At 50.0% G+C, this 15,520-nt stretch overlaps 1 protein-coding gene across 3 annotated transcripts; it reads left to right on the forward strand.

The window, feature by feature from the left end:
* Window position 1: 1 nt before the first annotated feature.
* LOC144891679 (uncharacterized) lies at window positions 2-15,396 on the forward strand. Of its 3 annotated transcripts, none has more exons than XR_013623020.1 (4): window positions 2-641; window positions 786-942; window positions 8,670-8,796; window positions 13,494-15,396. XR_013623020.1 is itself a non-coding variant. In XM_078775462.1 (4 exons), exons 2-4 carry the CDS (start codon window positions 1,556-1,558, stop codon window positions 13,580-13,582), a joined length of 396 nt encoding a protein of 131 aa, XP_078631588.1. In that variant the 5' UTR covers window positions 2-641; window positions 786-1,555; the 3' UTR covers window positions 13,583-15,396. The 3 variants fall into 3 exon arrangements, 1 of the variants encoding a protein (XP_078631588.1); XM_078775462.1 differs by having other exon boundaries at window positions 786-1,735; XR_013623021.1 differs by having other exon boundaries at window positions 6-126.
* The last annotated feature ends 124 nt before the right edge of the window (window positions 15,397-15,520 follow it).

Consider the following 15,520-nt stretch of genomic DNA (forward strand, 5'->3'; position numbering starts at 1 on the left):
CACACTCCCCAGATTATAACGACACGTGCATCGCCGTTGGATTTGTGGACGTTGAGCCTGGAATAGGAAAACTGCGGGTGCGACTTCAGATCCTCAAAGCCGCCGAAGAGGAAAATTCCAGGGAAGGTGAACGCGAATCGAGGATTTGTGGATGTTTATAATCCCGTGGAGTGAACGCCATTGTCGGTCCAATCCACAAATCGAGACCTCGGCACTTTCATTTGTACATTTCAACTCGAGAAACTTTCGAAACGTTAGAAGGAAATTTATTAATGTTAACGTTTCAGACATTGGTGGAGGACATTTGGCCATTCTGGGTTCGAATTCCAATCGTCAACCTCGCCATAAACTGCCGTCCTGGTGTTTCGCATTCAAGGCCGTCCCCTCGGATGGACGTTAAATTGGAATTCCGTCTGCCAGCATTACTTGGGGAACGTTAAAGATCCCATGGTATCCCTAACCCTGAACAAATCCGAAATTCCAGGCCGAAGCAGCAGAGGGCGTGGCATCGACGGCACAGCCACGCCCACAGCCAATGACCATACCCCGCAGCCTTGTGCTGCATATGGAAGAAAAAGGTCACCTGATCTCCATCTTTGGGTGGAAGTCACCCTTGTCGGGGGAATTTGAGGTCTTCACAGGTGATGTTGCTTCCATTGAGATGCTACAATTGGTGTCTACATTGAACTTTCTCTTTTTCGTTTGTGCCCATGTATTATTTATAATACTCCATGTAAACCTCCAACTTCCCATCCCGTGGGTAATCAGATGGTCCTCGATTGCAGATCAGGAAGCGTCACCATCTCTGAGCAGGCGGAAGGAGGAATCGTGTTGGGAGCAAGAGACGAAGGCGGTCGGTATCCGAAGAACAGGATTTCCAGAAGTCCCCTGCAACTCCTGTCATCTCGAGGGGAATGAGTTCTGGGTTGCTCTTGCCCACAGGTGAAGCTTTTGGGGGAGAGGAGCAATGGTTTCAGCGGGATGGGGTAACCCCTCACACCACAAATGAGTCCGGTGAGTGGGTGACGAGCCACTTCGGTGAGGCAGTGATTGGCCGATGCTTGATCGTCGAGTGGTCTCCACATTCCCCGGATTCTGCGACCACTAGATTTTTTTTTTTTTTTTTTAATCTTTGGGGATATCTGAAAGACAATTGTACAAGGATAACCCTATAAGTATATTTGAGTTGAAGGAAGCAATCGTAGAGACCGTTAGGCCCATCAAACTTGCCAAATGTCAGCGCGTAATCAAAAACATCAAGCATGTGATCGAGCGGTGACCACCTGCCAATCTAAAATCTTGCTTCCAAGTTCCGGTTCTGATATTTGCTTCACCTCTGTCACACAATATGTGGCACATATTCCTGAAATTTTATGAAAGTATGATGGATTTTTTATGGGTTTGGCTTTTTTTGGCACACCCTGGTAATAATGATTCCTGGGAATCACATACCCAGGAAGATCCTGCACGAGGAAGCTTAATGAGGGGAATCATTGATGGAAGCCAACGTAAACGCAACAAGGAGCAGCCACATTGATAAAATGCAATATGGATCATGGACGACTGCAGGAGTACGCTGCCGACCGGCCCTGCCGGCACACCGTCTGTCATCATGGAATCCAACAGCTTGAAGGGAATCGCCATGAACTCTGGGACGAGCGATGAAAAAGATGCCCTGAAAGAGACCTGCAACCTGTGTCGTGAAAATCGAGGACAGCCACGACTTGACCCTTGGGTAGGTTTAATATCATTTAGATCTGTAGTAACATCCTGTAAAATACATACAAGCAATAGACATTAGAATCAGAGCATTATATGGGCAGTGTTGATATCAGTAGGTAAAACAACACAAGTGCAGCATCTAGGGGCGTACATACCATTCAAACTACAGGACTATGTCACAGTGAGTGTCGCTGGAGTGGCCTTGTGCCGCGGTTGTCCCGGGTCTTATAGACGCCCCTCTTGGTGAGATTCGCGAGCACTCCCTGGGCTCACCTTCGGTACAATTCCACTACATTCTCCCCGCCGTTAGAACTATACTGCCGCTAGGCAGGTTGCAAGCAAGCGTCAGCGATAATCGAATGGACACGTCAATCGGGCCACCCGTAGCGGTCGGGGCGGCGAACTACCCGGCCAGTGCGTGTTCGGAAACTACCGGGTACGGCGTCCCCTAGCCCTGAGTCCTCCGTGTCGGAGGAGCGGCCGGAGGCGGGTGTCGGAGGGGGTGCCCCAGAGCCATCGGGCAAGGGAGTGGGTGACGACGGAAGCAGCGGTCGTAGTTCCATAGTGGAAGCTTTGGTAGCGTCCATAGACTCGTAGATGGGTTCGTCGATATCCCTGTCGACGTCCCCACAAGGGGCGAGATGGTGGACGGAGACGGTAGACTTGCGGCCGTCTGCCGTTAACACACGAGCATGCTCGGGATTAGCCTGGAGGACCTGCACCTTATCAACGAGGGGGTCGTACTTGCTAGCGCGAACCGCTCGTTTGAGATAGGCGGGCCCTGGCTCAGCGAGCCAGCTGGGTAAAGATTGGATACTACCCGAGCTTCTAGGGTGGTGGAACAGTCTTTCGTGAGGAGTTTGGTTGGTGGCGGTACATAGGAGAGCCCGGATCGAGTTTAGAGCCGCAGGTAGCGACCACGCCCATTTATCGAGGCCCCGGCCGAGGGTCCTGAGGCTTAGCATGACGGCCCTCCATATAATCCCATTAAAGCGTTCGATCTGCCCATTCGCCTGAGGCCGGTACAGGGTGGTGTAGCTTGAAGCGACATTATTTTGGAGCAAGTAGCCCCTCACCTCCTGAGACAGGAACACCGCTCCCCGATCGGTATGTATGTAGGCCGGATACCCGAACATAGAAAACAAATTCTGCAGGCACCGTATAACTGTGGCGGCCGACATATCCCCGCACGTATAAGCAAAGGGGAATCGTGAATGGGACGGTTGTAAAAACGCGGTTTGAGCTCCGCACAAATAGTGCAATCCCGGCAGATCCGGCGGATGTCCTCAATCGAGTACGGCAGATTACCACTGCGCACAAAATGCGCGAAACGCGCTACCCCGGGATGCCCAATATTGCCGTGCAAAACGCGCAGTCCCTCCAAAGTTACAACCCCCGCGCAAGTGGCCGGCCTTGATAAGGCGTCGGCGACCAGGTTATCCTTCCCCGGGCGGTATTTGATGGTGTAGCAGAAGTCGGCGAGTTCGATACGCCAGCGGGTGATTTTCTCATTCTTAATGCGTTGAGCATGTAGGGTATCGTACATGAATGCAACGCTTTGTTGGTCCGTGATGATTTGGAAACACCGCCCTAGCAGGTACGGCCGCCATCGCCGGATCGATTCGACGATCGCGTACGCTTACTTTTCGACAGACGAATGCCTCCGCTCAGCGGAGGTGAGAGTCCTCGAAAAGAAGGCCACAGGGCGTCCCCCTTGGGAGAGAGTCGCCGCTATCGCATGATCCAAGGCATCACTTTCCAAGACGAAAGAAGCACTCTCGTCAATCGTCGCTACAGCGGCGCCAGCGATGTCGGCCTTAAGGCCCTCGAAGGCCGCCATAGCGGCCGGGCCCATGGGGAACGTGTCGCAGGCCACGAGGGGGCGGAGCTTCGCGGATAAACTTTGCACCCACTTTGAATAGTGGGCGAGCAGCCCAAGAGCGCGTTTCAACGAAGCCCGATCGCTAGGCAGAGCCATATCGAGCAAAGGTCGCAGACGCTCCTTATCCGGAGAGACAGAGCCATAGGTCACGGTGTACCCCAAAAGATCTACCGTGCGGAGAGAGTAGCGACACTTAGTGTCATTCATGGTTAGGTGATATTTCTGCGCGATCTCGAGAAAGTGCTTCAGATTAGCGTCGTGATGCCCCTGGTCGTACCCACAAACCGTAAGATTGTCTAGATAGACAAAGACATCGGTCAAGTTCTCCTTCGCAATGAGGTCATCCATAGCCCTCTGAAAACACGCGACACCGTTAGTTACCCCAAAAGGGAGTCGAGTGAACTGGTACAACCGCTGACCCGATTCAAAGGCTGTATAGACGCGATCAGCCTTAGAGATGGGGACCTGATGATACGCACTACGCAGATCGAGAGTGCTGTAAACGGAATACCGGGCCACCTGGCGGACCAGGGCATCCATCCCCGGTAAGGGGTAGGCATCCAGCTGGGTAAACCGATTTATCGTCTGGGAATAGTTGATTACCATACGCCGGCGGTGGGCCTCACTTCGCACCACTAAGACTTGGGCCCTCCACGGAGACCTACTGGGTTCAATGATACCGTCCCTTAAGAGCTGGGCCGTTTCCTCTGCAATGAATTGCGCGTCCGCGCGAGAGTAGCGCCGCAATTTTACGGCTACAGGGGTACAATCAGTGGTCAGATTGGGGAACAGCGAGAGAGGCTCCACGTCCATCTGAGCGAGGGCGCACACAGCAAGCGTGTCCGGCCCACCGGTCTATTTCCAAACGCCCATGTTGCTTAAGGAAATCAAGTCCTAACAGAATGTCGGCGCATAATGCAGGTAAAACCATGAGATACACGTCTGGGAACGCGCGCCCCTTTATCACAAGTGTCCATCGACAAGCCCCTTTCGTGCTCAGCCGAAGTCCTTGGGAGGCCATGAAGATCCGTCGTGTTGTCCCGAGAACCAGCCACCCATGTTGCTGCACCAGTCGCTGATCGATAAAACTATCCGTAGACCCGTGTCGATCAAAGCTTGCGCAAAGACACCCGCAACCGTGAGCGGAATGATGGCTTGCGCAAGGCCGGCAGACCCGGCAGGGATTGCGCCGTCCGGGCGAGAAGATCGCGCCTCGCAAGTGGATCCCACCCCGGCAGCAGTCTTCCGGTCGCTCGGATAGCCCATGGAGGATCCTCGTGACAAGCGCATAGGTGGCTCCTCTGCAGTTTCAAGTACATCAGAAAACCCACTGTCAGAAGACATTCCCACGCCGGCTGCAGTTTGCCGGTCGTTCGGGCAACTCGTGGAAGGGCCCCGTGACAAGCGCATAGGCGGCTCCTCAGCAGTATCATATGCCGGAGTGAGGGCGTGTAATTCATAAGAGCCGCCATTAGATGGCGCTCGAGCCACGTGCTGCGTTGGCTGCACAGTGAAAGGAGTTTCCAAAGCAAAGCTTGAAGGTGGCGTTTGAACGCCAGTCAAGGTCGGTCGCTTTGCGGCCGGTCGCGTTTGCGCCATTTGTTTCGGCGCCCCGGTGTATCTCACTAAGGTCGTGCGTGCAGCCAGGGGCCCGCGAGAAGGAGGTTTGCTCATCAAAGCCGAGTGAGGCGCCCCGTCTGGTGCTCGATCCATTGGCTCAGCGATAAGCACATTCAAGGTCGCGTGGGTGCGGGTGCCCTGAGCGGCCTTCCTGCAGACTTTTGCAAAATGGCCCTTGGTGGAGCACAAATGGCATATTGCTTCCCGAGCCGGGCATTCTGTTCTAGGGTGCTGCCGATTCCCACAAAAATAACACCGCATACCGGTCAGGCCATGGCCGGGCAGCGGCCGCAGCAGTGAGGCTGGAAGCGGTTCCGCTTCAGGAGCACCCAGAGACTCGGCCGTGGTCGGGTCTTCTCCCATTTCCTCGGCAGTAACGCTCTCCGGTCGCGCGAGTTGAGAAGTCCCCGCCATGACTCGTGGGTGGTCATAAGCGGTGGATTGTTCACGGGCATCCGTGAAGATGCGGGCCAGTCGCAGAGCCTCCGTAAATGTCAGCTCCGCAGTCTCCAGGAGTCGAAGTCTCAAGACTAGAACTAATCCCAGCGACGAAGGAATCTCGCAAAAGGTCATCTTGGACCTGCTCATGCGTCCGTACCTCTTGGACGCAGTCCGCCAAAAGGTAATGCAGCTCCTGCGCGTAGCGATCGATCGATTCCAAAGGTTGTTGTCGCCGCTGGGAGAGTTGATGCCGGCCGTGCACGGCGCTCCGTTTCTTTATGTAGTCGCTTTTGTTTAGCCAGAGCCGTGGCGTACGTCTCAAATCGAGCAATGCTCCGGTAAACGCGGTGGTCAACCTTCGACTGTAACACGCACAGCTTCGCCACGGCGGTGGGCTCCGTTTCAAAAGCGGCAAAGTAATTCTCCAGCGTTTTGAGCCAGTGAGTGAACACCGACCCAGATTCCTCGGCTTGTGCGTCAGCATCGAGAATCGGTACCAGGGTCATCTTGTGTTCAGTCATTTCGTCGATCTAAATGATATTAAATGTCGTGAAAATCAAGGACAGACACGACTTGACCCTTGGGTAGGTTTAATATCATTTAGATCTGTAGTAACATCCTGTAAAATACATACAAGCAATAGACATTAGAATCAGAGCATTATATGGGCAGTGTTGATATCAGTAGGTAAAACAACACAAGCGCAGCATCTAGGGGCGTACATACCATTCAAACTACAGGACTATGTCACAGTGAGTGTCGCTGGAGTGGCCTTGTGCCGCGGTTGTCCCGGGTCTTATAGACGCCCCTCTTGGTGGGATTCGCGAGCACTCCCTGGGCTCACCTTCGGTATAATTCCACTACAACCTGCACACCACAACCTCCTCGCATGCAACATCTGTGGAAGAAGGTGAAAGTCAGGATTGGTCTTCAGTCACCTAAGATCTCATCGTCCCAGGCAGTGACATCCATTAAGCTTTCATTTGTGATGGGGATCATCATAATCTTCTTCTTCGAAGGACTTCCAAGAGGGATTTCCTTTGAAGGACTTCCAAAGGACGTGAGATACTCAACGTGCTTAACAAGTTTATGGCTATTTAGTCGTAGGTGATGTTTTTGTTGTTGTTGTATAGTCCGGCGCAGTTCTCTCGAACAAGCCCACAGCACGTAGACAGCCGATCAATCTCCCAGGAGCGGCCCAGAGATGCCCCACATCCAGGATGGTGCACCACCACCTTCACGAAGTCAAGGCCACGACTGAGTTAGAGGGAGAGACAGACACAGACAAGATGGAAAAAGCTGGTCCAGAGGGACCGATTAGCATTCTGACCATGACCGCGCCGTGACAAATTCCAGAGAGCAGGGAAAGATGGGAAAGATTTGTGACCTTGACTTTGGGGGGTACAACCACCGCGAAGAGGCATCCCTGATAGTTGCCCTATTTAGTAGTTATAACATTCAAAGAAAATATATGTGACAGATTGTCAAATGATACATTAAACAATTTGTTCCATTAAATTTTGACTTCATGAAAAAGTTCAAAAAACAATCCCAAAACCCCCATCTACTTTTTATTGGAAATAATTATTTTGTTTAAGCTTTCATATTGCATGGATGATGATTAATGGCAGTGTGATATGACATTGTGGAGACAAAGTTCCAATGCGTACTTCATAGAGGTCGGTGCGGTAATTTCGAGCCGGCGCTTACACGATGTACACTACATGGCCAAAAGCATGTGGACACCCGAACATCGCACCCTATGTGCTCGTCAAACATCTCATTCCAAAATCATGGCCATTAATATGGTGTTAGTTCCCCCCCCCCCCCCCTCCCCCTCTTTGCTATAACAGCCTCCACTCTTCTTGGAAGGCTTTCCATTAGATGTTGGAACATTGCTGCGGGGATTTACTTCCATTCAGTCACAAGAGCATTATTGAGGTCGGGCACTGATGTTGGGCGATTAGGCCTGGCTCACAGTCGGCGTTCGAATTCATCCCAAAGGTGTTCAATGGGGTTGAGGTCGGGGCTCTGTGCAGTCCAGTCAAGTTCTTCCACACCGATCTCGACAAACCATTTCTGTACGGACCTCGCTTTGTGCACGGGGGCATTGTCATGCTGAAACAGGAAAGGGCCTTCCCCAAACTGTTGCCACAAAGTTGGAAGCACACAATCGTCTAGAATGTCATTGTATTCTGTAGCGTTGAGATTTCCCTTCACTGGAACTAAGGGGCCGAGCCCAAACCATGAAAAACAGCCCCAGACCACTCATCAGCATGAAGTGCATGTCAGAAAGTACAGGATGACCCGCATGGAAGCTCCGTGTCCGCACTGATATGACACACCAACAAGCCAGATGTCAAGTTGTTGTTGTTGTTGTACTTTAATAGCCCCGGACAGTTCTCTCGAACACGCCCACGGCATGGAGACAGCCAATCTTGCAAGAGTGACCCAGATATTCCACACATCCAGGATGGTGTACCCCCACCTTCAGGAAGTCAGGGCCACGACAGAGTTGGAGGAGAGAGAGAGAGAGACACAGACACAGACACAGAGACAGAGAAGAGAAGAGAAGAGGAGAGGAAAGGAGAGGCGAGGGTGAGGAGAGGGAGACGGAGAGGGAAATGGCCGGTCCATGGGGACTGATCAGCTGTCTGGCCATGACCGCGCTGCCCTGACGAATCCTGGCAGCAGGGAAGAATGAGGAAGATTTGGCCCCCAACTTGCTTAGGGGGGTACAACCACCATGAAGAGGCGTCCCCGATAGTTGAGCCATCAAGTTGTCTAAATATGAGGAGTCACAATGAATGGTTTCCTGCAGAGAAGTCCTGGCGTGTAGAATTTTCTCAGTCATGGTCACTCTTTTATGTGACTTCCTTTTGGTGAGGTTTAAAGTTTGTTTGACTGCCAGAGGGTATTTTTTTGCAGATGATGACAGAGGTTGACCCTGTATGCACCTGTTGGGCTTCTGGGACAGCGGACTGTGTCCTTGATCTAACCGCAGGTGAACAGCTCCCGAAGTGGATGGACCAGCTTGCAGAGACTCGCATCTGAAGCATGCCGTACGCAAGACGATGAAGAGGATGGCGTGCTTATGTATTACAGCTCGGTCTTCATCGCAGTCCCCAGCGGTAAGTGGGGCATCTCTCCGTAGCTACCATACTTGCAGAATCGGCATGGTATTAAAATACACTTAACCAAACTACAATGATCTACAAAATGGGAGACGGTGGGAGGGATTTTCGAAGCTCCACACGGTCTCCACGTTTTTCGAAGTTAAGTCTGTTCACAATTGTATTTTGTCGAAACTGTATTTATCTTTCGGTGTGTGAAGTTATTGTGTGCAACTTTGGTTGTTTCTCGGTGTTTATCTTTCATAAATTGATCGTCTGTTTGCCGTGTCGTGTCTTGAGGCCTTGTACAGTGTGCACTGTACAACCTTGAGGCTTTGTTTTTCTCTCAGCGGTCCGTCGTTTGTGATCCAATAACTTTCGTTCTCTGTATTCCCAGGCTTTTCACCCATAGCCTACTTCCTTGTGTAAATCTCAACTCAAAAAAAAAAAAAAAAAAAAAACATTTCCTTCTCTGTTCTCATTCGTTTATTCATTCTTATTCGTTCGTTCGTTCTTCGACCACGTGTTTCTCCCCCATTTCCCCAGATAGTTTTCACTCATTAACCTTCAATGTTTACACTTTCCCCTCAAGTTATGTATTCCGTCATATTTTATAACACCTTTTTCTTCTTCTTCTTTAAAAGGCTGCTTTCGACTTGCTCACCAAATCAATTCATCCCAAAAAAAATATCCATCTCCTATAGTGCCTTTTTTCTACATTCCCTAAACTCTCCTGCACTCCATCCTCCATCCAGCGTCCTTAAACGTATTTTTAACTCGAAGGTCACAAGAAACTCATTTTGCAATAAATGTTCGTTTCCCATAAATCGTACACTTTCAAAAATCCAATCTCACCCCTCCCCTCCAAATCTTCCCCATAACCCCTCCCCTCCAAATCTTCCCCATCACCCCTCCCCTCCAAATCTTCCCCATCACCCATCCCTTTCAAATCTCCCCCCTTGCCCCCTCCCTCCTAAACTACCCCCTCACCCCTCCCCGCCAAGACGCCCCCTCGCCCCTCCCCTCCTAGACTCCTGCCTCACCCCTCCCCTCCAAATCTCCCCCATATCCCATCCCTTTCAAATCCCTCCCCTTGTCCCTTCCCTCCCAAACTCCCCCCTCACCCCTCCCCTTCAAATCTCCCCACCCTCATTGCTTCTCAATTTCCCCCCTCTCACTCCCCCTCCTCAAAGCGTCCTCCCCGCTTCTTCCCCCTTCAAACTCTCACCTCCATCTCCCCCAACCTTCTGCCTCGCTCTTCCCCCTCCTCAAATAACACCTCATTGTGGCTCACCCAATCACCATCAAACCTTTTGTCCGCCCCATCCTTCCCTTTCTCCGAGCTATTCTGAAATCTCTGACACACCTTCAACAGCTCTCCCTATCTCTTCCACCTCTTCCACATCTTACCCTACCCCTCCTCCCCCCTGTTCTGTATCTGATGCTCCCCCTTCCTCTTCATTAACGGTATGGACCTCAAACATCCGGGGCCTTCGTTCAAACTTAACTGATCTCTCCATACAGGTTGCTTCTGTCAAACCAGACGTGATGTGCTTAACAGAAACTTTCCTCCTTTATGATGTCTCTGATTCCATAGTATCTCTCCCGGGCTACTCCCTCCTCCGGTATGATAGACCTGAGCCTCGTCCTGGAGGCGGGGTTGCTATCTTTATCAAAAACTCTCCTCACTCGCCCTGCACTCTCTCCACCTCACCCCCAGGAATACCTCTGGCTACGGCTTCCCCTTCGCTCCCACCTCTTGTTCATATGTGTGTTGTACCGTCCACCAAACAGTGATGACTCCATCTACATCTCGCTGTCTGATGATATGGACCAACTTCTATCTACTCATCCCAACTCTCTCTTCCTCATATGTGGTGATTTCAATTGTCACCATGCCAGTTGGCTGGGTGTGGGTACCTCTCTCACCAGCCATGGCTCTTCAGCAAAGGACTTCTGCGACTCACTGGGACTGACACAATCTGTCAATTTCCCGACCCGGATCTCAGTCAACGGAACATCTTCTCTTCTGGACTTGGTTATGACTAACTTCCCTGAAAATGTCTGCTGCTCTTCTTCTGCTCCGATCGGATCATCTGATCATGTCCTTGTTAAAGTGGACATCTCTCTGACCATCCTCAGGGAGCCTGCTCAGCGTCGACGAGTCTGGCATTTCACTCAGGCCAACTGGCACGGTCTTCAAGCAGCCATCAATCATCTGGACTGGTCTCCCATCTCTACCACCTCTGACATCAACTCATCCTGGGAATTCTTCCAAAGTAAATTGCTCTCTCTCATGCACAGATTTATCCCATCTCGTCTTCAGTTGTCATACCCTTCCTCCCGTCCATGGTACACGGAATCTTGTGGTGAGGCTGTTGCCCAGAAACAACTTGCCTTCGTCTCCTGGAAAGCAAATCCAACGGAAGGAAATCTCATTTCCTTTCACAAAGCCCGAAACAAGTGTGTGTCCACCCTCAGGAGAGCCAGGAAACAATATCTCTCCATTCTCAAGACCGAACTCTCTTATCTGTCTTTTTTTTCCAAATCCTGGTGGCGTCTGGTCAAATCCGTTTCTGGTGTTTGTTCCCCCTCCATCCCCTCCCTTACCTCAAACGGCTACACAGCTGACTCCGCACGTGAAAAAGCTGAATGCCTCAACTCTGTTTGCCTCTAAATCTTGTGTCCCAAACCCATCCCTCTCTGTACCCACCATACCCAGTCGTACCCTGCTGCTCCTGGACTCCGTGTCCTTTCCTCCTGACAAGGTGGAAAAGTTTCTGTCAACCCTCGACTCTGATTCTGCAACTGGACCCGACGGCATCAGCCCACGGGTCCTAAAATCCTGCTCTGCTGCTCTATCTCACCCTCTCTCTGTTCTCTTCACCCTCTCTTTTGCTCAAGGTCAACTGCCATCTGCTTGGAAATCAGCCAACATCACCGCTTTGCACAAAAAAGGTGCAAAAACAGATCCTAGCAACTACAGACCAATCAGCCTTCTCCCAATTATCAGCAAAGTCATGGAATCCATCATTGCTTCGGATATGAAATCTTTCCTCTTCTCCAATGGCTTGATCTCTGATCATCAATTTGGTTTCAGACCAGGTCACTCTACTCTGGACATGCTGCTTCTGCTGTCTCAACAATGGATAGAGGTCCTCAATGCCAAACAGGAAATTAGAGCTGTCTCCCTCGACATATCACGTGCCTTCGACACGGTCTGGCACCCCGCTCTGCTCACCAAACTCTCCTCCTTTGGTATCCATGGAAATCTCCACGCATGGCTGGCGGACTTCCTCTCTAGTCGTCGTCAACGTGTGGCCCTGAATGGGTTTCTCTCATCTCCTCTTCCTGTTCAGGCTGGAGTTCCCCAAGGCAGTGTTCTGGGCCCCGTGCTTTTTCTGGTCTTCATCAATGATCTCTCTGACTCTCTCGAAAATCCTCTCTATCTCTTTGCTGATGACTCCACTCTCTGCCGCTCCATTCCTCTTCCCTCAGATCGGCAGTCTGCTGCCTCCTCACTCTCTGAAGACCTGGACAAAATCACAGACTGGTCAAACAAGTGGAACATGTCTTTCAATCCTGACAAATCTCACACTCTTACTATGTCTCTCCGAAAAGATCGACTGGACAACCCTCCCATCTACTTTCTCAACAATCCTCTCCAAGAAGTTCTGTCGCTCAAGATTTTGGGTCTCACTATCTGCCATGATCTTTCTTGGGAAAACCACATTTCCAAGCTGGCCTCCAAAGCCAGTCGCCGACTGGGCATCCTCCGTCGTGCGAAGTCCTTCCTCGGCACACCTGAGCTCCTCACCACATACAAGGCTTTCATCCGCAGCTCAATGGAATACTGTTCTCCCCTATGGGCCGGTGCTCCTGCCTCACACCTAGCTCGGCTTCACGCTGTTGAAACCAAAGCTTTCAGAATTATTGGAATCTCCCGCGATGAAGCTATCTCTGAGGGCCTTTCACTCACTCACCGCAGGCAGGTAGGTAGGTGGTCTTTCTGTCTTCTACCGACTCCTCTCCGGCCTTGCACCCCCAGCTCTCTCTGTGCTGTCCCCCAAATATTCCTACAGGTCGCACAAGATCTGCCAGCAACCCATTGATGGTTAAACTGCCGAAATCTCGGCTCTCTGCTCACCTTCACTCTTTCATTCCTCTTTTCTCCCACCTCTGGAACAAACTCCCTCACTCCCTTCAATCCCACTCCTCCCTCCAGGTCTTTAAAACAGCTGTTCACCACCATCTCTTATCTTCCCCCATCCAAAACCTTGATCTTTTCTACCCCCGCTAATTCACCCCAGATCCACCTTGTTTGAAATTCCAACTTCTTTCCTGGAAGTCCTGGCAGTGTCCATATGTTTTATACCTCTCCCACCGCCCCCTTCCTATGCCCCCCCCCCCCCAAAGCCCTCGCCCTCTCTCAGATCTCTCGATGTCTCCATGTCTCTCGGTCCCTGCTCTCAAATGTTGTGTTTGTGTCCTTCCCCCTCTCTCCCCATCTTGTCTACCGCTCCCGATGTTATATGTTTTATGTGTCGGTTTGTCTTTCTGTGTGATTAATGTTCGCTCTTTCACGAGCCTCGATCTTGTATACAAAAAACAAAAAAAAAAAGTTTTTCCTTTGAGCTGAAAATATATAATTATATTTTTACCTTCAGTTATGTATTCACCCCTGTTTGTCTGCTTCTCTGTTTGATTGTGAGCAGGACATCTCAGAAAGCTGTTGATGGATTCGGACAAAACTTGGTGGTCGCGTTGGGTGTGTGACAAGGATGAATTCATTCGATTTTGGTGAAGATCAGGATACGAACAATCAGTGATTCTTCACAATCGAGAGACAGGGCCACAAATGATACATAGCACGACATTTCAAAAAGTTGTGGACGGGTTATGACAAAACTTGGTGGACGAGTTGGGTAGATGAAAACAACAAGCCAATTCGATTTTAGGTCACACCTGGATACGAGCAGCCAATTAGATTTTAGGTGACACCTGGATACGAGCAGCGGGCAGCCAATCAGATCCGACTTATCAGTGGGACACAAAACTTAACCTGTACCTACCCTACCGAGCTCCGTTCTAGCTACCCCGCACATGTTCTAGCTACCCCGCACATGTTCTAGCTACCCCGCACATGTTCGCTACCCCGCACATGTTCTAGCTACCCCGCACATGTTCTAGCTACCCCGCACATGTTCTAGCTACCCCGCACATGTTCTAGCTACCCCGCACATGTTCTAGCTACCCCGCACATGTTCTAGCTGCCCCACACATGTTCTAGCTACCCCACAAACGTCAGTTTATGACTGAAGGAGAACTTGATTTCAATTGCATGTTTTATTTTCAACACAAATTGGAACATCGATCAGAAAACGAACTTGCAGTTTAGCAGTAGTTTGGCTCTGAATTCGTCCCGATCGCGAAAGAGCAGAGAGTGAGATGAAGAACAAATGTAAAGTGTTGGACAAGGTGGTGAAAAAGAAACCATCAATTAATTTTTTATATTCGACCTTTACAATCTTTACCTTATTTAAAATTGAATTTTATACTCGAAAATTGCGGAACACAAATCGCCTCCCTACCGCTTCCAACAACCTCGTTTTTCAGTACTGTACTTCGACACGTAAAATAAGGTGGTGTATAAGACTGCATTAACGGTGCTAATCTTCCACAATTTTTATATGACCTTTAAACTCTTTATTGTATTTCAAGAGGATGATATGCTTGAACACTGTAGAACACAAATCACCTTTTTACCACTTTCAAAACCCTTCCATTCAGCAGTACTTGGACAAAATATTCCGGCATTTTAAGTTTTACGCCATCATGATTCTGACCAATATGGCGGCACCTAGCCCTGTTTGATTCGTGCATATTTTTCTGATTGTTCCAAAAGTCATTTTTTTCCCCCTAGTGGAGTTGGCATGTTTTGTAATTGTACAAATGCATGGATAAACCCCAATGGTGACGAAAACCGCATCTTAGCTGAGCATCGTCAGCTCTGGACTTCTGTTTGACCCATCGGCTTTGTATGGCTACCATTATCCCTGTTATGCAAGCTTCCCGAATGAAACGCACATGGATCGTACTTGGAAAAACAAGACAACACTTGAAAAGGAGGAGAGGTGACGGCGAGATGTCAAGAAACTAGCCAAGAGTCGCAGGCCCATGCAGCCTAGCGGCTCTCGGATTCCCACCAATAAATGGAGAAGAGACGCTCCAGTAGAGATAATGTAACGTGTGGGTCTCAGGTTTTTATTGCTGCTACCAAACAAGGTCCTGACTACGTATATGTACTTGCTGTCATCGTCTAATGTACCGAAAAATGGTACTGCAAAGCACCGAAGGAAGTCTTTCTACTTGTTTATGCATTCCAGCATGAAGGGGAAAATCTGGATCTGCAAAACTTATGATCGTGCTCTAAAACAAGGGAAAATATCTCAAGTCTGTGTTCTGATCTCATGCTCCAGTCTCCACTTTTGCCTTTCTTTGTCGAAATAACATGAGCATATATATTGATGCAGTTTGAATATAATTTAGAGATCTGCTTGCCTGCGGACAAACACTTCTCTCCGTACATACGAATAAATAATCCTTTTTGTCTATCAAGTGTTGTCTGTCATATTTTGATCAAGGTGGACAGACCCCACACCTGCTCAGGTGAAAGCCAACAACTTGGATTTTGTGGATGTCCCAACAGAGTTGTCGGACCTAAATCCTTTGGAAATTTGGT

The sequence above is a fragment of the Myxine glutinosa genome, chromosome 4 (genome assembly GCF_964187855.1).
Source record: "Myxine glutinosa chromosome 4, kmMyxGlut1.1, whole genome shotgun sequence".
NCBI lineage: Eukaryota > Metazoa > Chordata > Myxini > Myxiniformes > Myxinidae > Myxine > Myxine glutinosa.

Coding starts and splice junctions, on each gene's coding strand:
- LOC144891679 (XM_078775462.1), top strand. CDS start 1,556: ATGGACGACTGCAGGAGTACGCTGCCGACCGGCCCTGCCGGCACACCG. Junction 1,736..8,669: donor AGCCACGACTTGACCCTTGG/GTAGGTTTAATA, acceptor ATCTAACCGCAG/GTGAACAGCTCCCGAAGTGG. Junction 8,797..13,493: donor CTTCATCGCAGTCCCCAGCG/GTAAGTGGGGCA, acceptor GATTGTGAGCAG/GACATCTCAGAAAGCTGTTG.